Here is a 25,311-nt window from a genome sequence, read left to right as displayed (position 1 = left end):
GGGGCTGCTTTTCATTAAAAAGAAAAGCCTTAACTGAGGATTCACATACCCTCACTATCTGCCTAAGTTATTTCTTCTTAACTCCTATCACTGCTGCTAGGACCCATTCTGACATGACCTTTTCTGGAGCCATCTTATAAACCTAGCAGTTTAACAACTGATACGATATTTATACAGTGAAATACTTGACAGTATTTCATTCACATCTGTATTTCTTGAGAAGAAAATAAAATACAGGGAAACAAATTTTTTTTTTTTTGAGACAGCGTCTCACTTTACCGCCTAGGCTGGAGTACAGTGGCGCGATCTCGGCTCACACTACAACCTCTGCCTCCCAGGTTCAAGCGATTCTCCTGCCTCAGCCTTCCAAGTAGCTGTGATTACAGGTGCCCACCACCATGCCCGGCTAATTTTTGTATTTTTAGTAGAGATGGGGTTTCACCATTTTGGCCAGGCTGGCTCGAACTCCTGACCTCAAGTGATCCGCCTGCCTCGGCCTCCCAAAGTGCTGGGATTACAGGAGTGAGCCACCGCGCCTGGCCAGGAAACAATTTTAATGACAAGAGTATTGCTACTTACAGAAAACTGTTCTCAGTTGACTAACCTTATAGAAATTTTATGGTGAAGTAAGAATGAAAATGAGAAATAGGATAATCAGTGAGGAGCAGTGGCTCACTCATGTAGTTCCAGCTACTCAAGACTAAAGTAGAAGGATTGCTTGAGCTCAGGAGTTTGAATCTAGCCTGGGTGACATACCAGGAAGCCATCGTGAGTGGGGGTGGGGCAAAAGAAAAAGGAAAATTATTTGTTTTTGGAATTTAACCTTAGAATTAAAGTACAGAGGAAAAAGGGAGGAAGAAAACTGAGAGAGACATTAGAGGAATATGGTTGGTTAGTACAGATTTCTCTGCCTCCCATTTGCTGGATTTTATTTATGGCTCTGTTATGCCATGTGAAACAATTTTTAAGTCTGTCTTGTTTGACTTTTGTACTTTTAGGCAAGTTCCTATTTGGGGTTGCAACATATTATTTACTTAGAATTTTTATGACAAGAAAACCAGGTTCAAAGAAAAGGTTGATTCTTGGAAGTGTTGAGCAAGGAGAAAAATAATTATTTTGAAATAGTAAGTGGTCTTAAATAATGACTTAGGATAATAGTCCGCAAACCATGGCCCTCTGGCCAAATCGAGCCCACTGCCTGTTTGTAAATAAAGTTTTATTGGAATACAGCCATGCCCATTCTTTTATGTTATTGTCTATGGCTGCTTTTGCGCTGCAGTAGTACAGTTGAGTAGTTGCAAAAGAGATCATGTGGCTCTCAAAGCTTTAAAATACTGACCATCTGACTATCCACTGAAAAAGTTTGCTGACCCCTGACAAAGGAGTATAGGAAGTATTTTTTGTTTCGTATTTTGTTTGGGAGGTTATTTTAGAAGTGTCAAGAAATTAACTTTGGGATAAGAGTAAAAATATTCTACTGGAATTAAAAAATACAACATCATTTTATTCCATAATCACAATCCTTTTTATATTCTGGGTCTAGTACAAGTTTTAGAAAAGTTTGGATAAAGGGGACAAAGATATACTAAAAAGTAACCTGGGTTATCAGTCACACTTAAGTGAGCATCATAAAGCCAAAATATTTAGAAGTAGACTGTTAGAAAGGAACCATTCCCACCTTTCTTTTCTTTTACATAATTGGAAGCATACCATATGTACTTGTGTCTAGATTCTTTTGCTCAACATTATGCTTATTGTGTGATTGTAATTCATTCGTTTTCATTGTTCTGTGGTACTCAATCATGTGAATAGACCAGTTTGCTTATTTGTTCTATTGTTGATGGGCATTGGGGTAACTTTCCAGTGTGGGGCCATTATGAATGATGCTATTGTGAACATTTCTGTCCCTGTCTTTTAGTGAGTGTATATATCTAGGAATGGAATTGCTGGGCCATTAGATATTCATTTTTCAACTTTAGCAGTTAAAGCTAGACAGTTTGCCAAAGTGATGTTCTGATTTATACCTCAATAGCAGCATGTGAGAGTACAGTTGCTTCACATTCTTGTCAACACTTGGAATTTTGACTTCTTAAATTTTATTTTATTTTTTTTATTTTTTATTTTATTTATTTATTTTTTTGAGACGGAGTCTCGCTCTGCCGCCCAGGCTGGAGTGCAGTGGCCGGATCTCAGCTCACTGCAAGCTCCGCCTCCCGGGTTCCCGCCATTCTCCTGCCTCAGCCTCCCGAGTAGCTGGGACTACAGGCGCCCGCCACCTTGCCCGGCTAGTTTTTTGTATTTTTTATTAGAGACGGGGTTTCACCGTGTTAGCCAGGATGGTCTCGATCTCCTGACCTCGTGATCCGCCCGTCTCGGCCTCCCAAAGTGCTGGGATTACAGGCTTGAGGCACCGCGCCCGGCCTGACTTCTTAAATTTTAAATAGTCACCTTCCTTTCATTTTGTTAGGAAATAGAAACTCAAATAAGTGAAATCACCTGTCCAGTACCACGCTTGGTTCTAAGAATGCAAAAGACCTTGCAGTTCAGAATTAAGCACTTTTTTTCTCTTTAACTGATAAGGATTTGTACAGTAAAAAGTCATACTCAGACTTTTTACTGTAGATATATGGATATATGGATCTTTCCAAGGAAGATTACAAGCAGCTATTTATTTTTGTCTGATCTGAATTTAAAACCATTTTTTGAACACTACTGTTTTAGGGTCAGTGAACAGTAATGATTTAGGTATACAGCTAGGACCTACATTTAAATTCTTATCTATTAAAAAAAGATGATAAATTTTCATCGAAGATTAAAATTATCAAACTTTTTTAAAAGAAGCCTTTTTTTTTTTTTTGAGACAGAGTCTTGCTCTGTCGCCCAGGCTGGAGTGCATTGGCATAATCTCGGATCATGGCTTACTGCCACCTCCGCCTTCCAGGTTCAAGTGATTCTCCTGCCTCAGCCTCCCAAGTAGCTGGGACTACAGGCATGTGCCACCACGCCCAGCTAGTTTTTTGTATTTTAGTAGAGACGGGGTTTCGCTGTGTTAGCCAAGATGGTCTGGATCTCCTGACCTCGTGATCTGCCCACCTTGGCTTCCCAAAGTGCTGGGATCACAGGCGTGAGCCACCACGCCTGGCCCATTTAATTTCGAAGTTCCAGGTAGGGTAAGAATATCTTAGCTTAGCTTTAAACAGTCTTAACAGTCATAATAAAGTTGAAATGGCTTTAAATGTTGTACTTAATGTAGTGCAATGAAAGAGCTCTGTGTAAGGGCTTTTCTTTGTATTGATAAATTTGAGATGACTTTTATTAAGTAGTGGGAAACCCTAACAGTTGGTTTTTGAAGGAAAAAAAACACCTTAAAATTGTTTTATAGGGTTGAAAAACAGGAAAAAGGCTGATGCTTAAAAACAAAAATGAAAATTAGAAAAATATTTTCAGTGAATACATGAAAAACCAGATATAGATACTACATAGCTTTTTAAAATTACAAATTTAGTGAGATCAATTAGAGAAAATGCAGATAAACAAAAGGTAAAATATTAATAAATGTTAACCAGTATTTCTACCAGGTTGTAGACAGCAATGCTTGGAGTCTGTCTTTCCAGGTTTCTTTCACTACACCTTGCTAGGGAAGCCAGGAAAGAAGCTGATTGTCTAGATGACTTGTTTAAACAAACAAAAGAAGTTGAAAAATACAAATATCACTTTGGAAAATGTTTAAATTTATTTAACAGTATAAGAAGAAACCTTTCTTATAATATCTTTCATCATTTTGGTACTTGTATGTTTTATAATGAGTCTCCCATTTGCGGGGCATAACTCAGTTTCAAAATCAGCATCCTTTTAAGCTTGGTGTGCTTCTGTGATCCCAGTTAAGACAGGAGAATCACTTGAGCTGAGGAGTTTGAGACCAACCTGGGCAACATAGCAAGAACCTGTGACAAAAGAAAAAAATCCTTGTATGTGTATACACACACATACACACACACACAGACTTTATCATACATAAATGCACATACAGTCATGTGCTTCATAATGACATTTTAGTCAATGATGGACCCACATATATGATGGTGGTCCCATAAGATTATAATGGAGCTGAAAAATTCCTGTCACCTATTGACTTCGTAGCTGTGCTAATGTCGTAGCACAGTTATGCACAGTGCATAATACTTGATAACAAAAATAAATGACTACTGGTTTATGTATTTACTTATACTAAACTTTTTATCATTATTTTAGAGTGTACTGTTTCTATTTATAAAAAATAAAAGTTAACTGTAAAGCAGCCTCACACAGGTCTTCCAGGAAGTATCCAGAAGAAGGCATTGTTATCACAGGAAATGACAGCTCCTTACATGTTTTTACACCTTAAGACCTTCCAGTGGGACAAGATGTGGAGGTAGAAGACAGTGATTATTGATCCTGATCCTGTGTAGGACTAAGCAAATGTATGTGTTTGTGTATTTATTTTTCAACAAAACAGTTTAAAAAGAAAAAAGCTTAAAATAGAAAAAAGCTTATAGAATAAGGCTGTAAAAGGAAGAAAATTTTTTGTACAGCTGTACAATGTGTGTTTTACACTGTTTTTGCAAAAGTCAAAAAGTTATTTAGATTGGTGCAAAAGCCATTGTGGTTCTTGCCATTGAAAGTAATGACAGGCCAGGCGCAGTGGCTCACGCCTGTAATCCCAGCACTTTGGGAGGCTGAGGCGGGTGGATCTCCTGAGGTCAGGAGTTTGAGATCAGCCTGGCCAACATGGTGAAACCCTGTCTCTACTAAAAATACAAAAATTAGCTGTGCTTGGTGGCGGGCGCCTGTAATCCCAGCTACTAGGGAGGCTGAGGCAGGAGGATTGCTTGAACCCGGGAGGCAGAGGTTGCAGTGAGCCAAAATTGCACCAGTGCACACCAGCCTGGGCAGCAAGAGCAAGATTCCGTCTTAAAAAAAAAAAAAAAAGTAATGACAAAACCCACAGTTACATTTGCACCAACCTATTAAAATAAGTAGTTTATGAGGTAGAGAAGTTACAGTAAACTAATGTATTATAGGAGAAAGAAAAACTTTTTTTTTCCCACAGAGTCTCGTCTGTCACTCAGGCTAGAGTGCAGTGGCACAATCTCAGCTCTCACTGCAACCTCCACCTCCCAGGTTCAAACGATTCTCGTGCCTCAGCCTCCCAAAGTAGCTGGAAGATTACAGGCACCTGCCAGCACGTAACTGGCTAATTTCTGTATTTTTAGTAGAAACTGGGTTTCACCATGTCGTCCAGGCTTGTCTCAAACTCTGGACCTCAAGTGATCCACCTGCCTAGGTCTCCCAAAGTGCTGGGATTACAGACGTGAGCCACCATGCCTGGCCAAAAACTGTGTTTTTATAGGTTTGATAAAGCCTAAATGTGCAGTGTTTTTAAAGTCTACAGTACACTGGTGTCCTGGGCTTTCACCTTCACTCACCACTCACTGACTCACTCAGAGCAACTTCCAGTCCTGTAAGCTCCATTCATACTAAGTACCCTATGCAAGTGTACCATCTTGTATATTTTATACTATATTATTCCTGTAGTTTCTGTGTTTAGATATACAAACATCATTGTGTGCAGTTGCCTACAGTATTCAACACAGTAACAGTGCTGTGCAGGTTTGTAGCCTAGGAGCAAGAGGCTATATCATATAGCCCAGGTGTGTAGTAGGCTATACCATCTAGGTTTGTGCGTACACTCTGTGATGTTTACACAAGGACAAAATCGCCTAATGACACATTTCTCAGAACATGTCCTCATCACTAAGCGACGTGACTACACACACACATTTGTGCATTTGTCTTAACTATTTCCTTAAGTGGAATTACAGAATCAAAACATTTATTTAATGGGTATTGTTTTTTGTTTTTTGTTTTTTTTTTTGAAATGGAGTCTCACTCTGTGTCCCAAGCTGGAGTTCAGTGGCACGATCGCGGCTCACTACAACCTCTGCCTCCCAGGTTCAAGTGATTTTCTTGCCTCAGCTTCCCGAGTAACTGGGATTATAGGCACGTGCCACCAAGTCCAGCTTAATTTTTGTGTTTTTAATAGAGGTGGGGCTTTACCATGTTGGCCAGACTGGTCTCAAACTCCTCACCTCAGATGATCTACCTGCTGTGGCCTCCCAGAGTGCTGGGATTACAGGCGCGAGCCATCACATCCGGCCAGCATTTAATTCTTTTAAGACTTTGGAATTTCTCTCTACTAAATAGAAGTTTGTTCCTACTCTGTGTCAGTACTATTCTAGGCACTGAGAATACGAGAGGAGGCTCAGTGAGCAAAACAGTTCCTGCTCTTAAGAAGGTTGGTGGGAGGTCAGGATTAATAAGACAATAAATAAGTAAACAAATAGTTTATTTCAAGTAGTTACAAGTGCTGTGAAGTAAGACAAGTTGAACTAGTTCTCCTGTCTCAGACTCCAAGTAGCTGGGACTACAGGCATGTGGCACCACGCCCAGCTAACTTTTTTTTTTTTTTTTTTTTTTTTTTTTCCTGAGACGGAGTTTCACTCTTGTTGCCTGGTTGGAGTACAGTGGCACAATCTCGGCTCACTGCAACCTCTGCTTTCAGGTTTCAAGCAATTCTCCTGCCTCAGCCTCCCGAGTAGCTGGGATTACAGGCACCTGCCACACCATGCCCAGCTAATTTTTCAATTTTTAGTAGAGACGGGGTTTAACCATGTTGGCCAGGCTGGTCTTGAGCTCCTGACCTCGTGATCCACCCACCTCAGCCTCCCAAAGTGCTGGGATTACAGGCATGAGCCACTGCGCCCGATCTAATTTTTGTATTTTTAGTAGAGATGGGATTTCAATATGTTGACCAAACTGGCCTGGAACTCCTGAAGTCAAGTGACACGCCCACCTCGGCCTCCCAGAGTGCTGGGATTGCAGGCGTGGGCCACTGCACCTGGCCTCATTTTATAATTTCTTTTGTTGTTTTTACCTTTGTTTGTATCCTTTAAAAGGTCTTTTCAGCCTTAAGATTAGGAAAATATTCTAGCTATTTTTTTTTTTTAGTTATTTGATGATTTTGGTTTTGCATCATTAATCCGTCTAAGGTTTTATTTTGGTACATAATGTAAATAAGAAGTCTCATTCTCTCCCCTTCACCTGCAAAATGGTTTACCCTTAGTTCACTATCACTTATTAGGTAATCTGTCTTCTCTCTCTCATTAAATATCCCACCTTTATTTTATGTCCTAAATTCTTAGAAAACTGGGTCTTTTGGGCGGTTTTCTGTTATATACTACTGTTAATTCATGTGATCTTTTTTCTGATTCTTTACAGCTCTACAGAAAACTCAGAGAATCCTTTTTATTATCCAGTTTTTTTCCTTAACAGCACCACCTTCAGTTACTGTCAACATTTTGCTATATTTGTTTCATATGGGTCTACACTGCCCCCACCCCACCACCACTTTTCTTGCTGAGGATTTTAAAATTAGGGAGGTAGACAGCATTTCTTACATAATCACAATACTACTATCATAGCCAACAAAATTAATAACTTCTAAATGTCATTTAAAATTCAGTCTATATTCACATTTTCCAGACTACTTCAAAAATGCCTTTGTATACTTTGTTCACATTAAAACCCAAATAATAGTTTACTAATTTCATTTGCTTATGTCTCTTAATTCTTGTTTTAATTTAAAACAAGCCCCACCCCTCTTCTGTTTAATGCCTTTGATTTGGTAAAATAACTGAGTCTGTTGTTCTGTAGAATGTCCCGCATTCCGAATTTAGCTGTTTACTTCTTTGTGGTATCATTTAACTTATTTTTGTTTCATTTTCTGTGGATTGGGAGTTAGATCTAATGGTTGATTATATTTAGGTGTATTACTTCAATTATTTGTTTATTTAGGTCCTAATATATATTTTGGAGATATACACTTCAAAATAATATCTGTTTATTTAACTTATACCAGTGCTAGGCTTGATTAGTACCTCATATGGTGACATCCTGATCCTTTAATTGTGAAGTTCCTCGTTAAGCTTTCACCCAGTGGCTTTATCATCTGTTGATATCTATGGTCTTCCATTACAAGTGACCACTACCTGAATCATTTATTTCAGTATGGATTGTTAAAATAGTGATTTTTCTGAATGTATCATTATCCATATATTAGCTGGAATTCTATAGCACATTAACATAATGGAGTGCTCGGTGGCTGCAAAAAGAAATGCAGAAGGTATAAGCATAGAGTTATTGCCAGGACATTTTTTTAGTTGAAAAAGGGGCTATATTTAAAACAGCATGTATGTTTAGCTTATATAAATAGAAACAATGGAAGGATTAAACCATAAGCTGATAAAAATAGTTAACGATAGGCAGAGGTGACTAAGAGTGAAATAAGATATATCTGAATACCTTACTGTATTACTACCTTATTATAATTTTTTTGACATTAGAATTATGTAAATGTCATGTTTACTCAAAAACCAAAAAGGTTAAAAATGATTCTTAAATATGAAAAAATAAAATTTTAAAAAACCTGTTTATCAAGTTGGATACATTCTAATGTCAGGAAAAGTACTGTTCATCTGATCTTAAAACCTAGTATTTTATACATCTCAGTGGGATATAATGTAAGGACAAAAAGAACTATGAAAAATTTAATAATCTGACATGATAGTGTTATAAATGTATATTATAGGAAAAAATAATGCTGTTACCGTTAGAAATCAAGATTTGTAGCAAAAGAGAACAGAGATACCAGTATAAAATCAAAGAACTTAAGTAAATACCCCGTCATCTTAAATTTGAATTGGAACTGTCAACATGGATTCATTATTTGCTTCTACTTTAACCTCTATATTTTCCGTCTTTACCTATTGCAAGTATCTGGAAGGAATAATAGCACACTAGTAATAAGCACCTTTGTAATCCAGATTATGGTTTTTAGGTATCATCTCTACTGAAAAGGAGCCAAGATTCCTTTTTAGACAAACAATTCTAGGTTTGAAGTAAAAGAGTATAAAATATTGTGTAAGAAAGCAGGGAAACTAACAAAGGCTAGTTAGGTTCATATAAAAGGATACTGGGGCCATCTTGAAAGGGCTTTCACTGGCTAAAGATTGGGTAGTTTGAACATAAGAATAATGACTATAATTCATTACATCAGTTTGAGTTAACAAAAAGCCATGAATTCATGATCATAGTAAAAATATAGGAAACAAAAAAATAAGGCAAAACCTGTTGAACACCATTGTACATTTCTGTGGTATCAACTCATTGTGAAACTTGATAATTGGGGGTGGGGGAGGGGAACCTTGAGACTATTGGGGCATTTATTCTGTTTTTCAAGTATAAACTGTATTCAGGGAAACCAAATTGCTAATGTTGAAAAGCATTGTTGCTGAAATTTCATTGCGAGGGTTAACCTTGCTAATAAGATTCAAATTTATTCAGTATTTTTGCTTTGAGTTTTTTTCAAGTGTGCTTTAAGATTGACTGCATACTAAGTCATTCTATTACCAAGCCAGATTTAAATTTTCTTACCTTTATGCTTTTTCTGTATGTTGAGATATGTAGTATATATAGTATAAGAATATTTATTTATGTTTTATTGTTCTTTTGTTTTGAATTGCTCTTTCAGCAGTATCCTGGTGTAAACCAGCTGTCCTCCAGTCTAGGAGGATTGAGTCTTCAGAGTTCTCCACAACCAGAAAGCCTGAGACCTGTAAACCTCACTCAGGAGAGGAATATTTTACCCATGACTCCTGTTTGGGCTCCTGTACCTAACTTGAATGCAGACCTCAAAAAATTAAACTGTAGCCCAGAGTAGGTATTTATTTATTTTATAATCTTTCTTAAGTGATGAAAACATTGTGTGACTTTCAAAAATAGTAAAAGTAGTATGTTATTTCTTCGGTTGGAAGTTTTGTTAATGTTGACTTTTCTATTTTAGTTTGTATAGATGTAAAATTTGATTTAGATAATCTGTTTTTGTTCCCATCTCTGTCTCAATCCAGTCCCTTCCCCCATCACCTAATGTTAGGGAAATTATTTTTATTTGAATGAAGGGTTTCAGGAACCCAAATCTAACTATATTTATTATTTCGTAAGTCTTTTTCCTCACTTTTCAATAATAATAATCTTTTAAATAAGGACAAATATTTAAAATTTCAGGCTTTGCTTGAAAAGAACATAGACCTCACTTACGTAATCTCAAGAACAGGTTTAGATAAATGGTTTATCTCAGAATTTTCTTTTCCCACTCAGTAGACTCCCAGGCTTACTAATCCAGTCTGAATCTAGATCGGATTTCCTTTAATAGAGAAGTTTAGCTGGTAGACTGCACTGGCAGCCACCAAGCCCTGGTGTACCTTTGTGTGAATGAGCTCTGTTACTCACTTCACAGTGCCTCATGTCTTTGTTCTTGTATGCTTTTAGTTCTGTATCCTATGAATAGGATATCCCCCTGGTTTTAGTTTGTTTTTTTTTGTTTTTTTTTCTTTTTTTTTCTTTTTTTTTTTTTGAGACGGAGTCTCGCTCTGTCGCCCAGGCTGGAGTGCAGTGGCCGGATCTCAGCTCACTGCAAGCTCCGCCTCCCGGGTTCACGCCATTCTCCTGCCTCAGCCTCCCGAGTAGCTGGGACTACAGGCGCCCGCCACCTCGCCTGGCTAGTTTTTTGTATTTTTAGTAGAGACGGGGTTTCACCATGTTAGCCAGGATGGTCTCGATCTCCTGACCTTGTGATCCGCCCGTCTCGGCCTCCCAAAGTGCTGGGATTACAGGCTTGAGCCACCGCGCGCCCGGCCTGTTTTTTTTTTTTTGAAGACATCCTCCCGCTCCTGGAATTTCTCCTCCTCATAAAGTAAACACTGTTTCACAGAACAACATTGTCTTTCTTGTTGTTGTTGTTGTTGTTTGTTTGTTTGATAGGGTCTCATTCTGTTACCCAGGCTGGAGTGCAGTGGCCCAATCTTGGCTGACTGCAACCTCTGCCTCCCAGGTTCAAGTGATTCTCATGCCTCAGCCCCCAAGTAGCTGAGATTACAGGTGTGCACCATGATGCCTAATTTTTGTATTTTTAGTAGAGATGGGGTTTCACCATGTTGGGCAGGCTGTTCTCGAACTCCTGATTTCAGGTGACCTGCCCGCCTTGGCCTTTGGACACGCCTATAATCCAAAGTGCTAGGATTATAGGCGTGATCCACCGCACTTGGCCGACATTGTCTTCTTTCTTGCATTAGGAGAATTAGTATTGTTTAGAGCCAATATTTCCCTTTTCTTTTTTTGTTTTTCTTTTTTTCTTTCTTTTTTTATTTTTGAGATGGAGTTTCACTCTTGTTGCCCAGGCTGGAGTGCAATAACACGTCTCGGCTCACTGCAACCTCTACCTCCCAGGTTCAAGCGATTCTCCTGCCTTAGCCTCCTGAGTACCTGGGATTAAAGGCGTATGCCACCACAGCCAGCTAATTTTGTATTTTTAGTAGAGACATGTTGGTCAGGCTGGTCTTGAACTCCCGAGCTCAGGAGATCCGCCTGCCTCGGCCTCCCAAAGTGCTGGAATTACAGGCGTGAGCCACCGTGCCCAGCCTATTTCCCTTTTCTTAAAGCAGTAGTTTTCCAGCTTTTTAAAAAAAAGCTGCAAACCACTCTTTCAACCAAAATATTATATAGAATTCCAATATAGAAAATAAGAAGTGGAGCTGCTTTGAGAATTTCCCCTCTTCTACTGTACTCTACCATCCACATACCATCAGTGCCTCAGGTACTGCCAAGATCGTTTCCTTAAAAGCATAGGGCATCATGGATTATAGGTTGAAAACAGCTGCCCATCCTTCTGAATATAAGTTGCTATCAGGTTGATAAGTTTGTAAATTATGACCTTGTAGTATAAAAGGTTAGGCACCCCCTACATAGGTAAATGTAGTGTATGGGCCATGCATAGTAACTCACATCTATAATCCCAGCACTTTGGGAAGCTAAGGCAGGTGGATCACTTGAGCCCAGAAGTTTGTGACCAGCCTGGACAACATAGTGAAACCCCTTCTTTACCAAAAAACAAAAAAATTAGCTGAGCATAGTGCCATGCACCTGTGGTCCCAGCTACTCTGGAGGCTGAAGTAGGAGGATCCCTTGAGCCCAAGAGGTGGAAGTTGCGGCGATCCGAGATCACACCACTGTACTCCAGTCTGGGTAACAGAGTGAGACCCAGTCTCCAAAAAATAAAAAATTATTTAAAAAAAAAGAAAGTATGTTGCATACGTATAAGAGAACCCATAGGTAAGGGGAAGGCATACATTTTCCTACCCATTTATGTGTGTTTTGAGAAAATGTCTCTTTTATCAAAATAAATAATTAGGAGTACAGGCTTTAGAGTTGAGCAGACCTAAGTGGCTATGAAACTGTACAGTTTACTTAACCTCTCAAAGTCTCAGTTTTGTCAACTGTAAAACAGGAATAATAATAGTATCAACATACTAAGATAAATCATTAATTCAATAAATATTTATCAAATGCCTTGTAAGTTAAATGCAAAGCACTGTTTTCTATGTGCTGGGGATAAAGTTGTAAACAAAACACAGTTCCTGATCTCTATGGAATCACAGAACTTATATTCTATGAACAGTCAAACTAGTAAATATATAATGTAATGTTCAGGGTATTACAGTGAAGAAAAATAAATCAGAATAAGGAGTACGGGTGGAGGGTGACTCTTGTAAATAAAAGAGTCTGGACAGGTTTACCCAAAGACTTTTAACATTTGAGTGGAGATCTGGGTGAAGTGAGAGAGTAAGCCATATGACTCCTCTGGGAGTAAAAGGGTTCCAAGCTGCATGAATAGCAAATGTGGAGGTCCTGAAGCAGGAACAAGCTTTTTGTGTTCAAGGAACAACACTAAGGCTGGAATAAATAGATATCTCTATATCTGTACGTGATATTAATGACTCTTCTTAAAATTTCTTGCCTGGCTTTCAGTACTTCTGCTTTTTACTTCTTTGGCCTCTCCTTTATTCATTCTTTGTTTATGGACCTTAAAACTTCATGAGTTATTTGGCCAGGCGCAGTGGCTCACACCTGTAATCCTAGCACTTTGGAAGGCCGATCACAAGGTCAGGAGATTGAGACCATCCTGGCTAACACGGTGAAACCCTGTCTCTGCTAAAAATACAAATAATTAACCAGGCGTGGTGGTGGGCACCTGTAGTCCCAGCTACTTGGGAGGCTGAAGCAGGAGAATGGCGTGAACCCAGGAGGCGGAGCTTGCAGTGAGCCGAGATCACACCACTGCACTCCAGCCTGGGCAACAGAGCAAGACTCCATCTCAAAAAAAAAAAAAAAAAAAAAAAAACTTCCTAAGTTATAAGCGCTTTCTCAATGAGAGAAACTGGGCTAGGGTGATACAAAGACAAAATTATCTCTGATCTCAAGTGGCGAAGACAGACAAGAAAAACAACCAATTAAAGTAAATCAGACTAATTGATATCATAGAAGCATACACATATCTCAGAGCACAGAGAAAGAAGTCATTCCTTCTAACTTGGGGCGTTAGGGGTGAGGGTGGTTACGAGCGATAACCTTCATGAGTCTTGTAGTAAGAGTGGGAGTTTGACAGGTGCAAAGGGGGCAGTAAAGCAGGAACAGAATAATTAAAGAAATAGGCCTTTTCACTCATGTTTTCTATGTGCTCCTATTCATCTACTCCAGGCTAATCATAATGGAGTAATTGGTCTTCCCTGAATGTGTACTACTTTTCCACCATGAAAGTGTTGACTCTTTAATTTAGATCTTTTGGCATATATTACATACATGCCTAATTAATCAGGACCTTCTTGCTTACAGTTATAGCAACATGCCCAAATGATTTTCACTTGTGTCCTTAAATGCTCTTAATTATCTACTTCAGTGTATTTTTCTCTGATAGCTAATATCCTTCATGTTGTTTATGTTTTTTGCAGTTCATTTCGGTGTACTTTGACAAATATTCCACAGACACAGGCTTTACTGAATAAAGCTAAGCTTCCTTTAGGATTATTGTTACATCCCTTCAGAGACCTAACGGTAAAGTAACATTTTATATTATTTATGGGTACTGACATGTATGCTTATGTACAAGGTACTTAAATTTTATATTTCCTTAGAATTTTCTTTATCTTCTTTTATTTGAAGTTAGAAATAATCATTTCCATAACATTCAACTTGGCAAATGTCTTTTGAACACCTACTTTGTGACAAGCTCTAAGCTAAGCACTGTTAGTACAGAGATGATCAAGTCATTGAAGTTGCCTCCAAAAAGTTCTTATCTAACAGGGGACAAAGATGTAAAAATAATTACAGTGCAGGATAATTAATACATGTAATTAATCAAATTCTATGAGATACTTAGGTAGTGAGTACAGTATGAGAAGTGATTCTCTGTGGATACAATAGCAAAAGTTTTCTATAAGTGATGAAGTCTGACCTGGATTTTGAAAGATTAGTAGTTTTGGAAGGTGGAATGGCCATGGAAGGTAGATACACTTTAGGAGTTCTTCGTTAAACACAAAGGAAACACCAACAATGATGTCCACTTAGACAGGAAAACTGTCTGTTCCTTAACAAATTAAACAGATTTGTTAATTAAAACAAAAAACTTTGTAACAGTAGGGATTTTTAAACCTTTAAAGTTTTAAAACTTTTAAATTTTGAAAACTTCAAAAATAATTTTATTCAGGGCTGTTTTATTTGTACTTCGTAAGTTGCATTTCTCTCTCAAACTTTTTTTACTACTGTTGTTTACTACCCTTCTTACTGGTTCTGAGTTTTCTTTTGCTCTCATTCATCCAAAAAATATTGATTGACTACCTTCACGTTGGAAGCTGGAGATACAAAGGTTAAAAAGCTTTCCTGTGAAGTTTATTTTCCTACTAGGAAGTATAGGAAAGATCAAAATGAATAGAAAATAAAAAAATTGTAATATATAATAAGTACATGAATTTATTCAGTAAATATTTTTAATCACCTATAATACTCTTAAAACCTTATCTGTAAACCAAGACAGTTAATTTCATATATATATATATACACACCTACACATATATATGTGAGAGTTTTTCTGTAAATATGAGTATCATACAAATACCTTCTGGAAGCATATATACTAAATTGTTTACAGTGACATCCTCTGTGATGTAGAATTCTGTAATTTTTTATTTTCTCATTCTTAGTTAACTGTATTTCTGATTTTTTTTTTTACAACAGATAATGTGGTTACTTGCATAACAATAATCATATGTGAAAAAATTAAATACGAAGATCAAAATGTTCATGTGCAGATAGAACAAAAAACAGAATGAAATATACTAAAATGATAGCAGGTTAATTCAGGGACATAGAATAATATGTGATCTCTTAATCTTTTTTCATATTTTCTAAATTTTCTACTTGAATATAAAATTCCTTTCCCAAACTAAGCATAGAGATGTAATTTTTTAAAAAGGCACATTGTGTTTGACTGCTTCTGGCCTCAGCTTCTGTCAGAAATTGCTGTGGCAGTCTAATGAGCAGTGCCTAATAGTCTAGTACCAGGTGCAGTCAACAAAGACAAAGGTATTTGTATATGATATATTTCTCTCTCACTGTTATTTCTAAAGGTCAGCTGATAAGATCTCATTTACATTATTTTCTTGGCCAGTGTTTGGTATGACTTTATTTTAGTGTTATGATTTGTGACAAGAGGGAGAAAACTTGATGGCTACATGTGTTGCTCAGCATGTCCCTGGATTTTGTTAATATGCTTCCATATAAAACCACACAAAAACCACTGCAATCTCTGCTTTCCAGGTTCAAGTTAAGGTTTATGTTCTATATATGGAACAGAGCAGTATACATTCTCTTTTTCCTTGGGGTGCCTTTTTCTGCTACAACTTCTTTATTTTATTTCCTAGCAATTACCAGTGATAACATCAAATACCATTGTGAGGTGCCGATCCTGTCGAACATACATTAACCCCTTTGTATCCTTCATTGATCAACGTAGATGGAAATGCAATTTGTGCTATAGAGTTAATGATGGTGAGTTTTAGATTCTTAAATGTGTTTTAATCCTCTTTTCAACATTTTTTTTACATTTTATCATTTCCTGGTTTCTCTCTTCATTGCTTTAAAAAGAATTTTCATGCAATCTTTAGTAGAGGGAATATAGGCTAAGGCAAGGACTAGGGATTCTTCATTTTGGCTAACCAAGGGATAATTGACAATGAGGAGAGTAACAATGAGGACAAAGTAAAAAAAATAGAAACAGTGACACTCATGCAGGTGAGCTTATGCAGACTAGTTATGCTTGCCCCTGACAGTAAGATTGTCTTACATTTGTCTGTTTGGTTCATTCAACTCAGGTAGAACTTTGCCAGTGTATCTAGATGCATGCATGTATATGTGTCTGTCTCTTGTTCCCTTTATTTATTTCTTTGGTTCCCTTACTAGAGTTGCTTTCAAATTTTTGTTTCTCTGTCTGATTTTTTTCCATGTCATTTGATTTAATAACTAGGATACAAGTCTAAGAAGGAAGGTTACTTGCATCCTGGTTTTCTCACCTGATTTCAGAACATAAGTTTTTTTATCCTTCTGATCTATTGTTAATTTTTTTTTGTAGGTTTTTTTTTTTTTTTTTTTGGAGATGGGGTCTTGCTCTGTCACCTAGGCTGGAGTGCAGTCGTGTGATATGGCTCACTGCAATCCCTGCTTTCCAGGTTCAAGCTATAAGTTCTAATCATGCCTCAGACTCCCAAGTAGCTGAGACTACAGGCTTGCACCACCACTCCTGGCTAGTTTTTGTATTTTTAGTAGAAATGGGTTCCTGCTATGTTGGCCAGGCTAGTCCTGAACTCCTGGGCTCATGTGATCCATCCACCTCAGGCTTCAGTCTCCCAAGAGCTGGGATTACAGACATGAGCCACTGCGCCCAACCCTGATCTTTTTTTTTTTTTTTTTTTTTGAGATGGAGTCTCGCTCTGTCACCCAGGTTGGAGTGCAGTGGCGCAATCTCGGCTCACTGCAAGCTCCGCCTCCCGGGTTCAAGCAATTCTTCTGCCTCAGCCTCCAGAGTAGCTGGGACTACAGGTGTCGACCACCACGTCTGGATAATTTTTGTATTTTTTAGTAGAGATGGGGTTTCACCATATTGGCCAGGCTGGTCTTGAATTCCTGACCTGATGATCTGCCCCCTGCCTCGGCCTCCCAAAATGCTGGGATTGCAGGTGTGAGCCACTGCGCCTGGCCCCCTGATTTTTTTTTTTTTCTGAGACAGAATCTCACTCTGTCGCGTAGGCTGGAGTGCAGTGGTGCAATCTCAGCTCACTGCAACCTCTGCCTCCCAGGTTCAAGCGATTCTCCTGCCTCAGCCTCCTGAGTAGCTGGGATTACAGGCGCACACCACTATACCTGACTAATTTTTGTTTTTTTTAGTAGAGACGGGGTTTCACCACGCTGGTCAGGCTGGTGTCGAACTCCTGAGCTCGTGGTCCGCCTGCCGTGGCCTACCAAAGTGCTGGGATTACAGGCGTGAGCCACCGCCCTGATCTATTTTTTAAGGAAGGCTTAAGGGATTGAACCATTAAATGTTCACAGAACTGTTGCTAAACCTCATGTAAATATTGATAATAGATATTTATATTTAGGTGTGTATATATGTGTTTAGTTACAAATTGTGTCTCTAAATTTGTACTGGGACCTCTTATCTAGTTCCTGAAGAATTTATGTATAACCCCCTTACCCGATCTTATGGAGAGCCTCATAAACGACCGGAAGTTCAGAATTCAACTGTGGAGTTCATTGCTTCTTCGGATTACATGGTAACTATTCAGTGTTAAGATTTGTTGTGGAACACATATTGATCATTTGTAATTTTCTGTTAAGTGAATTCTTATTGAGATTTTGAAATTGTTTATACTCATAATTTTTAAAAACAAATTAATGCTGAAAGTTTATATTTAACAAAGAGAAAATCTTTCTAAAGGTTATTTTATCTCCTAGAAGGCTTTCTATGAATGAGATGTTAGTTCTGTCTGTCTGATGATGGGCATTAGCATCTATGATTTGTTGCCATTTTTATTTCCTTGCATGGAATGGATATAGGTACCCTTTTACCATTTAACATTTAAGACTCTCAAAACAGAGAAATGCACGTTTTTGCCCAAAACATAAGTTTTTCCGCCAAGTACAGATATCAAGATAAGTGGATATGGACTTCTCTCTAATTTTTTCTTCTGTTCCAATTAGGAAATTCTATCTGTTCTTTAATTATATGAACTCTAAGATCTCATTCTTCTTTTCACTTCAGAAACGAATTATTGACCCTAAGTTTTGCTCATCTTATCATATCTTCTCTTTTTAACATATTTATAAAAACTGTGTTGGCTGGGCATGGTGGCTTATGCCTGTAATCCCAACACTTTGGGAGGCTGAGCTGGTTGATCACCTGAGGTCAGGAATTTAAGATCAGCCTGGCCAACATGGTGAAACCCTGTCTCTACTTAAAATACAAAAATTAGCTGGGTGTGGTGGCGCACGACTGTAATCCCAGTTACTAGGGAGGCTGAGGCAAGATAATCACTTGACCGTGGGAGGGGAAGGTTGCAGTGAGCCAAGATCGCGCCATGGCACACAGCCTGGGCAACAGGGCGAGATTCCGTCTCAAAAACAAACGAACCCAAAAAACTGTATCTTCTGTAGCTGCATCTCTAATCCTTGTCTGCAAAACTTAAACTGCTGCTAGTGAAAAGGAGTAACTGATGTGCATTAAATTTTTGGCACCTGGTTCATCTTTATTTTTGTAATTTTTGTATTCTTTTGTGTCTGATTTGGCATATGCCCACCTAACTTCCATTTTCATGTTTGTTTCTGTATTAACTATAATAAACTTTCTTGATCACTTTTACTCTTAAGCTCTACCTTCTTTATGATTATTTTCCCACTCCATTCTGGGTTCTTAGGAATCTTAATCTAATTGAAGTGGTAAAGCAAAAAATGATCTTTCAAGTTTTGCCATATGATTCATATGGCCCTTGCTTAGCATATTTTATTTATTTATTTATTTATTTATTTATTTATTTATTTATTTTTGAGATGGAGTCACGCTCTGTCACCCAGGCTGGAGGGCAGTGGCATGATCCCGGCTCACTGCAAGCTCCACCTCCCGGGTTCACGCCATTCTCCTGCCTCAGCCTCCCGAGTAGCTGGGACTACAGGCACCCGCCACCCTACCCGGCTAATTTTTTTGTATTTTTTAGTAGAGACGGGGTTTCACCTTGTTAGCCAGGATGGTCTCGATCTCCTGACCTCATGATCTGCCCGCCTTAGCCTCCCACAGTGCTGGGATTACAGGCGTGAGCCACCGCGCCCGGCCCAGTTAGCATATTTTTCAGAAAAGATTTCATATATTCTTTTATTTTAACTTATTTATTTATTTGATTTTTACTTGAGACAGAGTTTCACTCTGTCACCCAAGCTAAAGACAGGGTTTTACCATGTTGCTCAGGCTGGTCTCAAACTCCTGGGCCCAAGCAGTCTACCTACTTTGGCTTCCCAAAAGTGCTGGGATTACAGGCATGAGCCACTGCACCTGGCCTATTTCAATTTTATATAACAGCAGTTTTCAAGCGTACTCCAAAGAAAACAGTATAGTGAACCATCCTTTGCCCATCACCAAGCTTCAACAATTATCAACCATAAAGACTTTTCAAAGAATGTATTTACAGGCCAGGCATGGTGGCTCACACCTGTAATCCCAGCACTTTGGGAGGCTGAGGCGGGTGGATCAGCTGACATCAGGAGTTCACAACCAGCCTGGCCAATACAGTGAAACTTCCCGGTCTCTACCAAATACAAAAATTAGCTGTGCGTGGTGGCATGTGCCTGTAGTCCCAGCTACTCAGGAGGCTGAGGCAGGAGAATCGCTTAAACCTGGGAGGCAGAGATTGCAGTGAGCCAAGATCATGCCGCTGCATTCCAGCCTGGATGACATAGTGAGACTCTGTCTCCAAGAAAAAAAAAAGTATTTACAATACCATCACAAGGACTGACTTTACACATAGCACTTAAACATTAGGATTCAGTCACCTCCAGGTAACCCAATAGCTGGTACTAATGGCAAGTTGTTGGGTTTAAATTTTGTATTTAGGAAAGGGGAAGGGATGTACATCTAGAGCGCTTAGCCAACACTCCTTATCAGAAAAACATTTAACCCATCTATTTAACTGTGGCTGTGTGTCAACTGCCTTGTCATGCTTAGTCCACAACCAACTGAATAGAAAAAAAAATTAAAAGCGTATCATTTTCATGAGCACATATTACAAAACAGCAATCCTATTTGTGTATTTTTTGTATTAATATATTCAGTAAATATCCAGTAGTAATAGTGATATATAAAAAGAATAAATTATATATAAAGAATAAAAAGAATAAATTCCCAATAAATTACTTTATTTTTATTCCTTTCAGCTGCGTCCTCCTCAACCTGCAGTTTACTTGTTTGTTTTAGATGTGTCTCATAATGCAGTGGAAGCTGGATATTTGACAATTTTGTGCCAGTCACTCTTAGAAAATCTAGACAAGTAAGAATACTTTTAATTCATACTATACATGTGTGTATGTTATATATATAAATGGATATAAATATGAAGTGTTCACAGTTTGTGGGATTGGGTTTGGTTTATATTTATCAACTAAAAAGAGTACTACTTATGTACCATAGAATAAGGATCTAGATACTCGAGTTATGATTTATGACTTGGTATCTGAATTATAGAATCATAAAAATCTAGTATTTAGTCAGGAATTTAGATCTTATCTAACTGTCTGACTTAGCCAGTCTGAACACGGGGCCAGAAATCTTGAGTTAGCCTGTGTATCGGGAATCTGGATGAGACTATCAAAAAGACAAAAGATAACATGTTGGTGAGGATGTGGAGAAAAGGGCAACTACACTTCGGGGAATATAAGTTAGTACAGCTATTATGGAAAACAGTATAAAGGTCCCTCAGAAAATTTAAAACAATTGTTGTATGATCCAGCAATCCCACTACTTGGAACATATCCGAAGAAAAATCAGTGTGTGGAAGATATATCTGCACTCCTATGTTTATTGTAGCATTATTCACAAGAGCCAGGATACATAATCAGACTAAGTATCCATCAACAGATGGATGGATAAAGAAGCCAGTATATGTGCAAATGGAATACTATCCATCCTTTAAAAAGAAAATTTTTCTCATTTATGATACCATGGATAAACCTGGAGGTCATCACGTTAAGCGAGATAAGAACAGACATTGCATGTTCTCAGTCATTTGTGGGAACTAAAAAGGTAAATCTCATAAAAGTAGAGAGTACAGTGGTTGTTACCAGGGATAGGGTGGGAGGTTTCGAGAGATGCTAGCCAAAGTGTAAAAGATAGGAGGAATAAGTTCAAGAGATCTGTTGTACAACATGGTGCCTGTAGTTAATAGCAGTATATTGTATTCTTGGAAAAATGCTAAGAGATTAGAATTGTTGTATTCTCACTACAAAAATAATAACTTTGTGAGGCAATGCATATATTCATTAGCTAGATTTAGCCATTCCACAGTGTGTGTGTAGAGAGATATATATATATATATATATTTCAAAACAACATGTTTTACATGATATATACGTACAATTTTATCTGTCAGTTTAAATAACATTTAAAAAGATAAAAGGATTTTTTTAAAAAGAATCTGGATGAGAGAAATCTGGCTGTAATTTATGCCTGAGCAAGGAATTTTTTTCATGAACTTGTTTTAATTGCACTGATGACAGAATGAGCTGGTTTAAAGGGAAGGAGGAAACTGATTTTGTGCTTAATATGTTAGGAAGCCAGAAACTGAGCATTTTGTTTATTTATTTTTATTTTATTTTTTTTTTTTTGAGACAGAGTCTCACTCTGTTGCCCAGGCTGGAGTGCAGTAGTGCAATCTCAGCTCACTATAGCCTCCGCTTTGTGAATTCAAGCAATTCTCCTGCCTCAGCCTCCCAAGTAGCTGGGATTACAGGCACCCACCACCACACCAGGCTAAGAAACTGAGCATTTTGGCACATTAGTAATGAGCTGGATTGTGGAAATGGAAATAGCGAGTATAAGATACGTGGCTTATACCTGGATCTAATTCCCTCCTCTGTGTCTACCAAGATTAGTCATGAAGGAGCCCCTCATCTAGCTTTAAAAATGAACTGTCCAAATCTCTGGAAAATACAGTTGTTTGCACATTTCTGTTTCACTCCAACACCCATAAGAGATGTGACTTCAGGTTGTTAGTGAGAGTGGTTCACCACTGCAGTGGTTCTCAACATGTGTAGAGGTGTGGGGCTTGTTATATGTGAGTACTCTGTCCCAAGTACTTCGGTGGTTCCAAAAGGTTCTCCTCTACCATATGAGCTTGAAGAGTCCTTGCCCTGTTGAATGCTACTTCTAGTCACCATAGTCTTCATATCACTGATCTTGGCCTGAAAGGAAACTGATGACATTAAGATGTTCAAGATTTTAAAAATTCAGAGATATTGAGAGGTTTGCTTTTAGTGTTTGTTGCTTCATGTTTTAACCCTTGAAGTATTTGCCCCTACTTTAGTCACAAGTGCTTCAAAAATAGCTTTAACAGTGAGTGGCAATGGAAGACTACTCTACAGAGATGATTGGTTGGCTTGTTGTTGGTTTGTTGTTGATGTTTCTGTCTTTTTTTTTTTTTTTTTTTGAGACAGAGGCCTGCTCTGTTCCCCAAGCTGGAGTGCAGTGGTGTGATCTCTGCTCGCCACAGCCTTGACCTCCCAGGCTCAAGTGATCCTCCCACTTCAGCCTCCTGAGTAGCTGGGACTAGAAGCGCACACCATCACGCTCGGCTAATTTTTGTATATTTGGTAGAGACTGTGTTTTGCCATGTTGCCCAGGCTGATCTTGAACTCCTGAGCTCAAGCGATCCACCCACCTCAGCCTCCCAAAGTGCTGGGATTATAGCCACTGCACCTGGCCTGTTTTTGTTTTTAAATGCCAAGTTTTAATCCCCCAAGAGGGTACACCATTCTTGGAGGTACTAAAATACCAGGTTGATGCATAGAGTGGATGGAGTAAGCTCCTATTGCGTCACTATGCTCCAGAAATCCATTTAATCTATTAGCCTTGCATGGAAAAGTATGAAATAGGAGCCACACTGAGAGAGATGATTGACAACTTGTAAATTAAATAGACTGTGCAAAACCAAAAGTGTAAAACTGGGAATGGAAAATGTTTTTAAAATGTTTCTATTTGATTACAGCAGGAAATAGAAGCATTGGGAAAGTAAAAGAAAAAGAAAGTGATAGAATAGCAACAAATGTATAATATGTTTTTGGAAAGGGCTCTGGAAGGAAACTTCTTTGAGAAAGAAGAGTTTGATGCTGGAGCAGTTTCAGCTCAACTTCGTTTATTTTTAGCTTGGAGTAGGTCAGTAGTCTTCTCTAACCAGTAATAAATGACCCCACCCCTCAGTGATCTTAGAAGTCTCACAGGAGTGAAGATTAGTGTGTGGAAACATCATAAATATTGACCATATTGGTAAGCTGAACATCCATGTAACTTGTGGCATTCTGTGCTCTGAAATGCTCTTGACCCACCTTGCAGACTATATCTGAATACCCTGATTAGTCATCCATAGCAGTGATAATGCTTCCTGCTTTGATGCATATTCTATTTTGGCATCCTATAATATCCAAAGATATTTTAAAGGCATTGTTAAAACAATAAATTACATAACTCAAGTTAACATAGTTGGTAGAACTTAGTAATGTGCTTCTGTAAGATGAGACATCTATCTTATTAATAAAGCTTGACAGGCAGTGAAATGGTAATTCTTTTATACTGTGGCATCGACTTTTGAAAACAGCTCTAACAACATTTTAAAAGATTAATGATAGATAAAATGTTTCAGTGTTCATAAATGTGGTTTTTGTGTAAAATTTTACACATTAAAATCTGATTTGCAGTATATTCAGTCTTTTCTTGGAAAGTACTCATTTCTCATTCTGCCCTTAAAATGCTTAAGCAAGATATACTATTGTTCTAATATTGGAACTGGAAGTAAGTTGTCACCTTGGTCGTCTTCTCTGATATATATTTGTTTAGATAGGGATAATTTTTCTGTCCTCTGTAGAAAAGCATATGTGTAATTATCCTTGGACTTAAATTACTATTTCATTATTTTCTGAAATGAAATATGTTACTGAGCACTCTGAATTTAAAATTGTCATTTTTATCTTTAGGCTTCCTGGAGATTCACGAACAAGAATAGGATTCATGACCTTTGATAGCACTATTCATTTCTACAATTTACAAGAAGGATTATCACAGCCTCAAATGTTGATTGTGTCTGATATAGATGGTAAGCAGTCAGTAAAATAAAAACCTTTCTGACTACGGACTTTGAAATGGGGGCTACTTTATTTTAATATACATCTTGCTATATGCTGTGAGGATAATGTCATGCACTTTAGTATTTGTTCAAAATAATTGTTTTTCTGGAAATACTTGATTCTAAGTTATTTATGCCTGTGTATGTATTATACACATGTATGTATAATATATACAGAGTGTGTATATTTAATAAAGCAATATTATGTGGGTGCGCTGGCTCACGCCTGTAATCCCAGCACTTTGGGAGGCCGAGGTGGGCGGATCACCTGAGATCGGGAGTTCAAGACCAGCCTGACCAACATGGAGAAACCCTGTCTGTGCTAAAAATGCAAAATTAGCCAGGCATTGTGGCGCTTGCCCGTAATCTCAGCTACTCAGGAGGCTGAGACGGGAGAATTGCTTGAACCGGGAGGTGGAGGTTGCAGTGAGCTGAGATCACACCATTGCACCATTGCACTCCAGCCTGGGCAACAAGAGCGAAACTCCATCTCAAAAAAATAAAATAAGTAAAATAAAGCAAAATTATAGTACACATTACATGTGTGACCTGATAAAAACTTTAGGATTTTCTAATGTATTCTTTTGATTCGATTTGTTGATTAAAATATATGTTTTCCCTATAGATGTTTTTCTACCTACACCGGATAGTTTACTTGTGAATCTATATGAAAGTAAAGAGGTAAGGTTGATTTATTTTCTTAAAGTATAAAAATATATTGTGACCGGTAACTAAAATGTTTAACATTTATTTACTTGATATATTAATATTACAAATAATAGACAATGTAAATGGCATATTTATTGACTTCTCAGTTCCAGTCCCCAGAAATACAGTGACGCATGATACACTATGGAATGTTTTAAAAGAAGATTATTCCTTTGCCTTCTCAGTA

The 25,311-nt window shown here is 38.0% G+C and overlaps 2 protein-coding genes across 6 annotated transcripts in view; both read left to right on the top strand.

The window, feature by feature from the left end:
• The window catches only part of MCUB (mitochondrial calcium uniporter dominant negative subunit beta), a 1,088,652-nt gene that overhangs the window by 919,565 nt on the left and 143,776 nt on the right, over positions 1–25,311 (top strand). The gene's annotated exons all lie outside the window — the stretch shown is intronic.
• SEC24B (SEC24 homolog B, COPII coat complex component) overlaps positions 1–25,311 on the top strand; it is a 106,119-nt gene that overhangs the window by 61,621 nt on the left and 19,187 nt on the right. For 3 of the 5 annotated variants that reach the window (XM_050790982.1, XM_050790979.1, XM_050790983.1), the window contains 7 exons: positions 9,632–9,813; positions 13,941–14,043; positions 15,909–16,035; positions 17,704–17,813; positions 20,461–20,573; positions 24,268–24,386; positions 25,042–25,097. In XM_050790982.1, coding sequence (XP_050646939.1) covers positions 9,632–9,813; positions 13,941–14,043; positions 15,909–16,035; positions 17,704–17,813; positions 20,461–20,573; positions 24,268–24,386; positions 25,042–25,097 — 810 coding nt within the window. Of the gene's footprint in view, positions 1–9,628; positions 9,814–13,940; positions 14,044–15,908; positions 16,036–17,703; positions 17,814–20,460; positions 20,574–24,267; positions 24,387–25,041; positions 25,098–25,311 lie in introns of all 5 variants that reach the window. The other 2 variants (XM_050790980.1, XM_050790978.1) reach the window with 1 other exon arrangement.

The sequence above is a fragment of the Macaca thibetana genome, chromosome 5 (assembly GCF_024542745.1).
Source record: "Macaca thibetana thibetana isolate TM-01 chromosome 5, ASM2454274v1, whole genome shotgun sequence".
Lineage (NCBI taxonomy): Eukaryota > Metazoa > Chordata > Mammalia > Primates > Cercopithecidae > Macaca > Macaca thibetana.
This window is presented reverse-complemented; position numbering and strand designations above follow the sequence as displayed.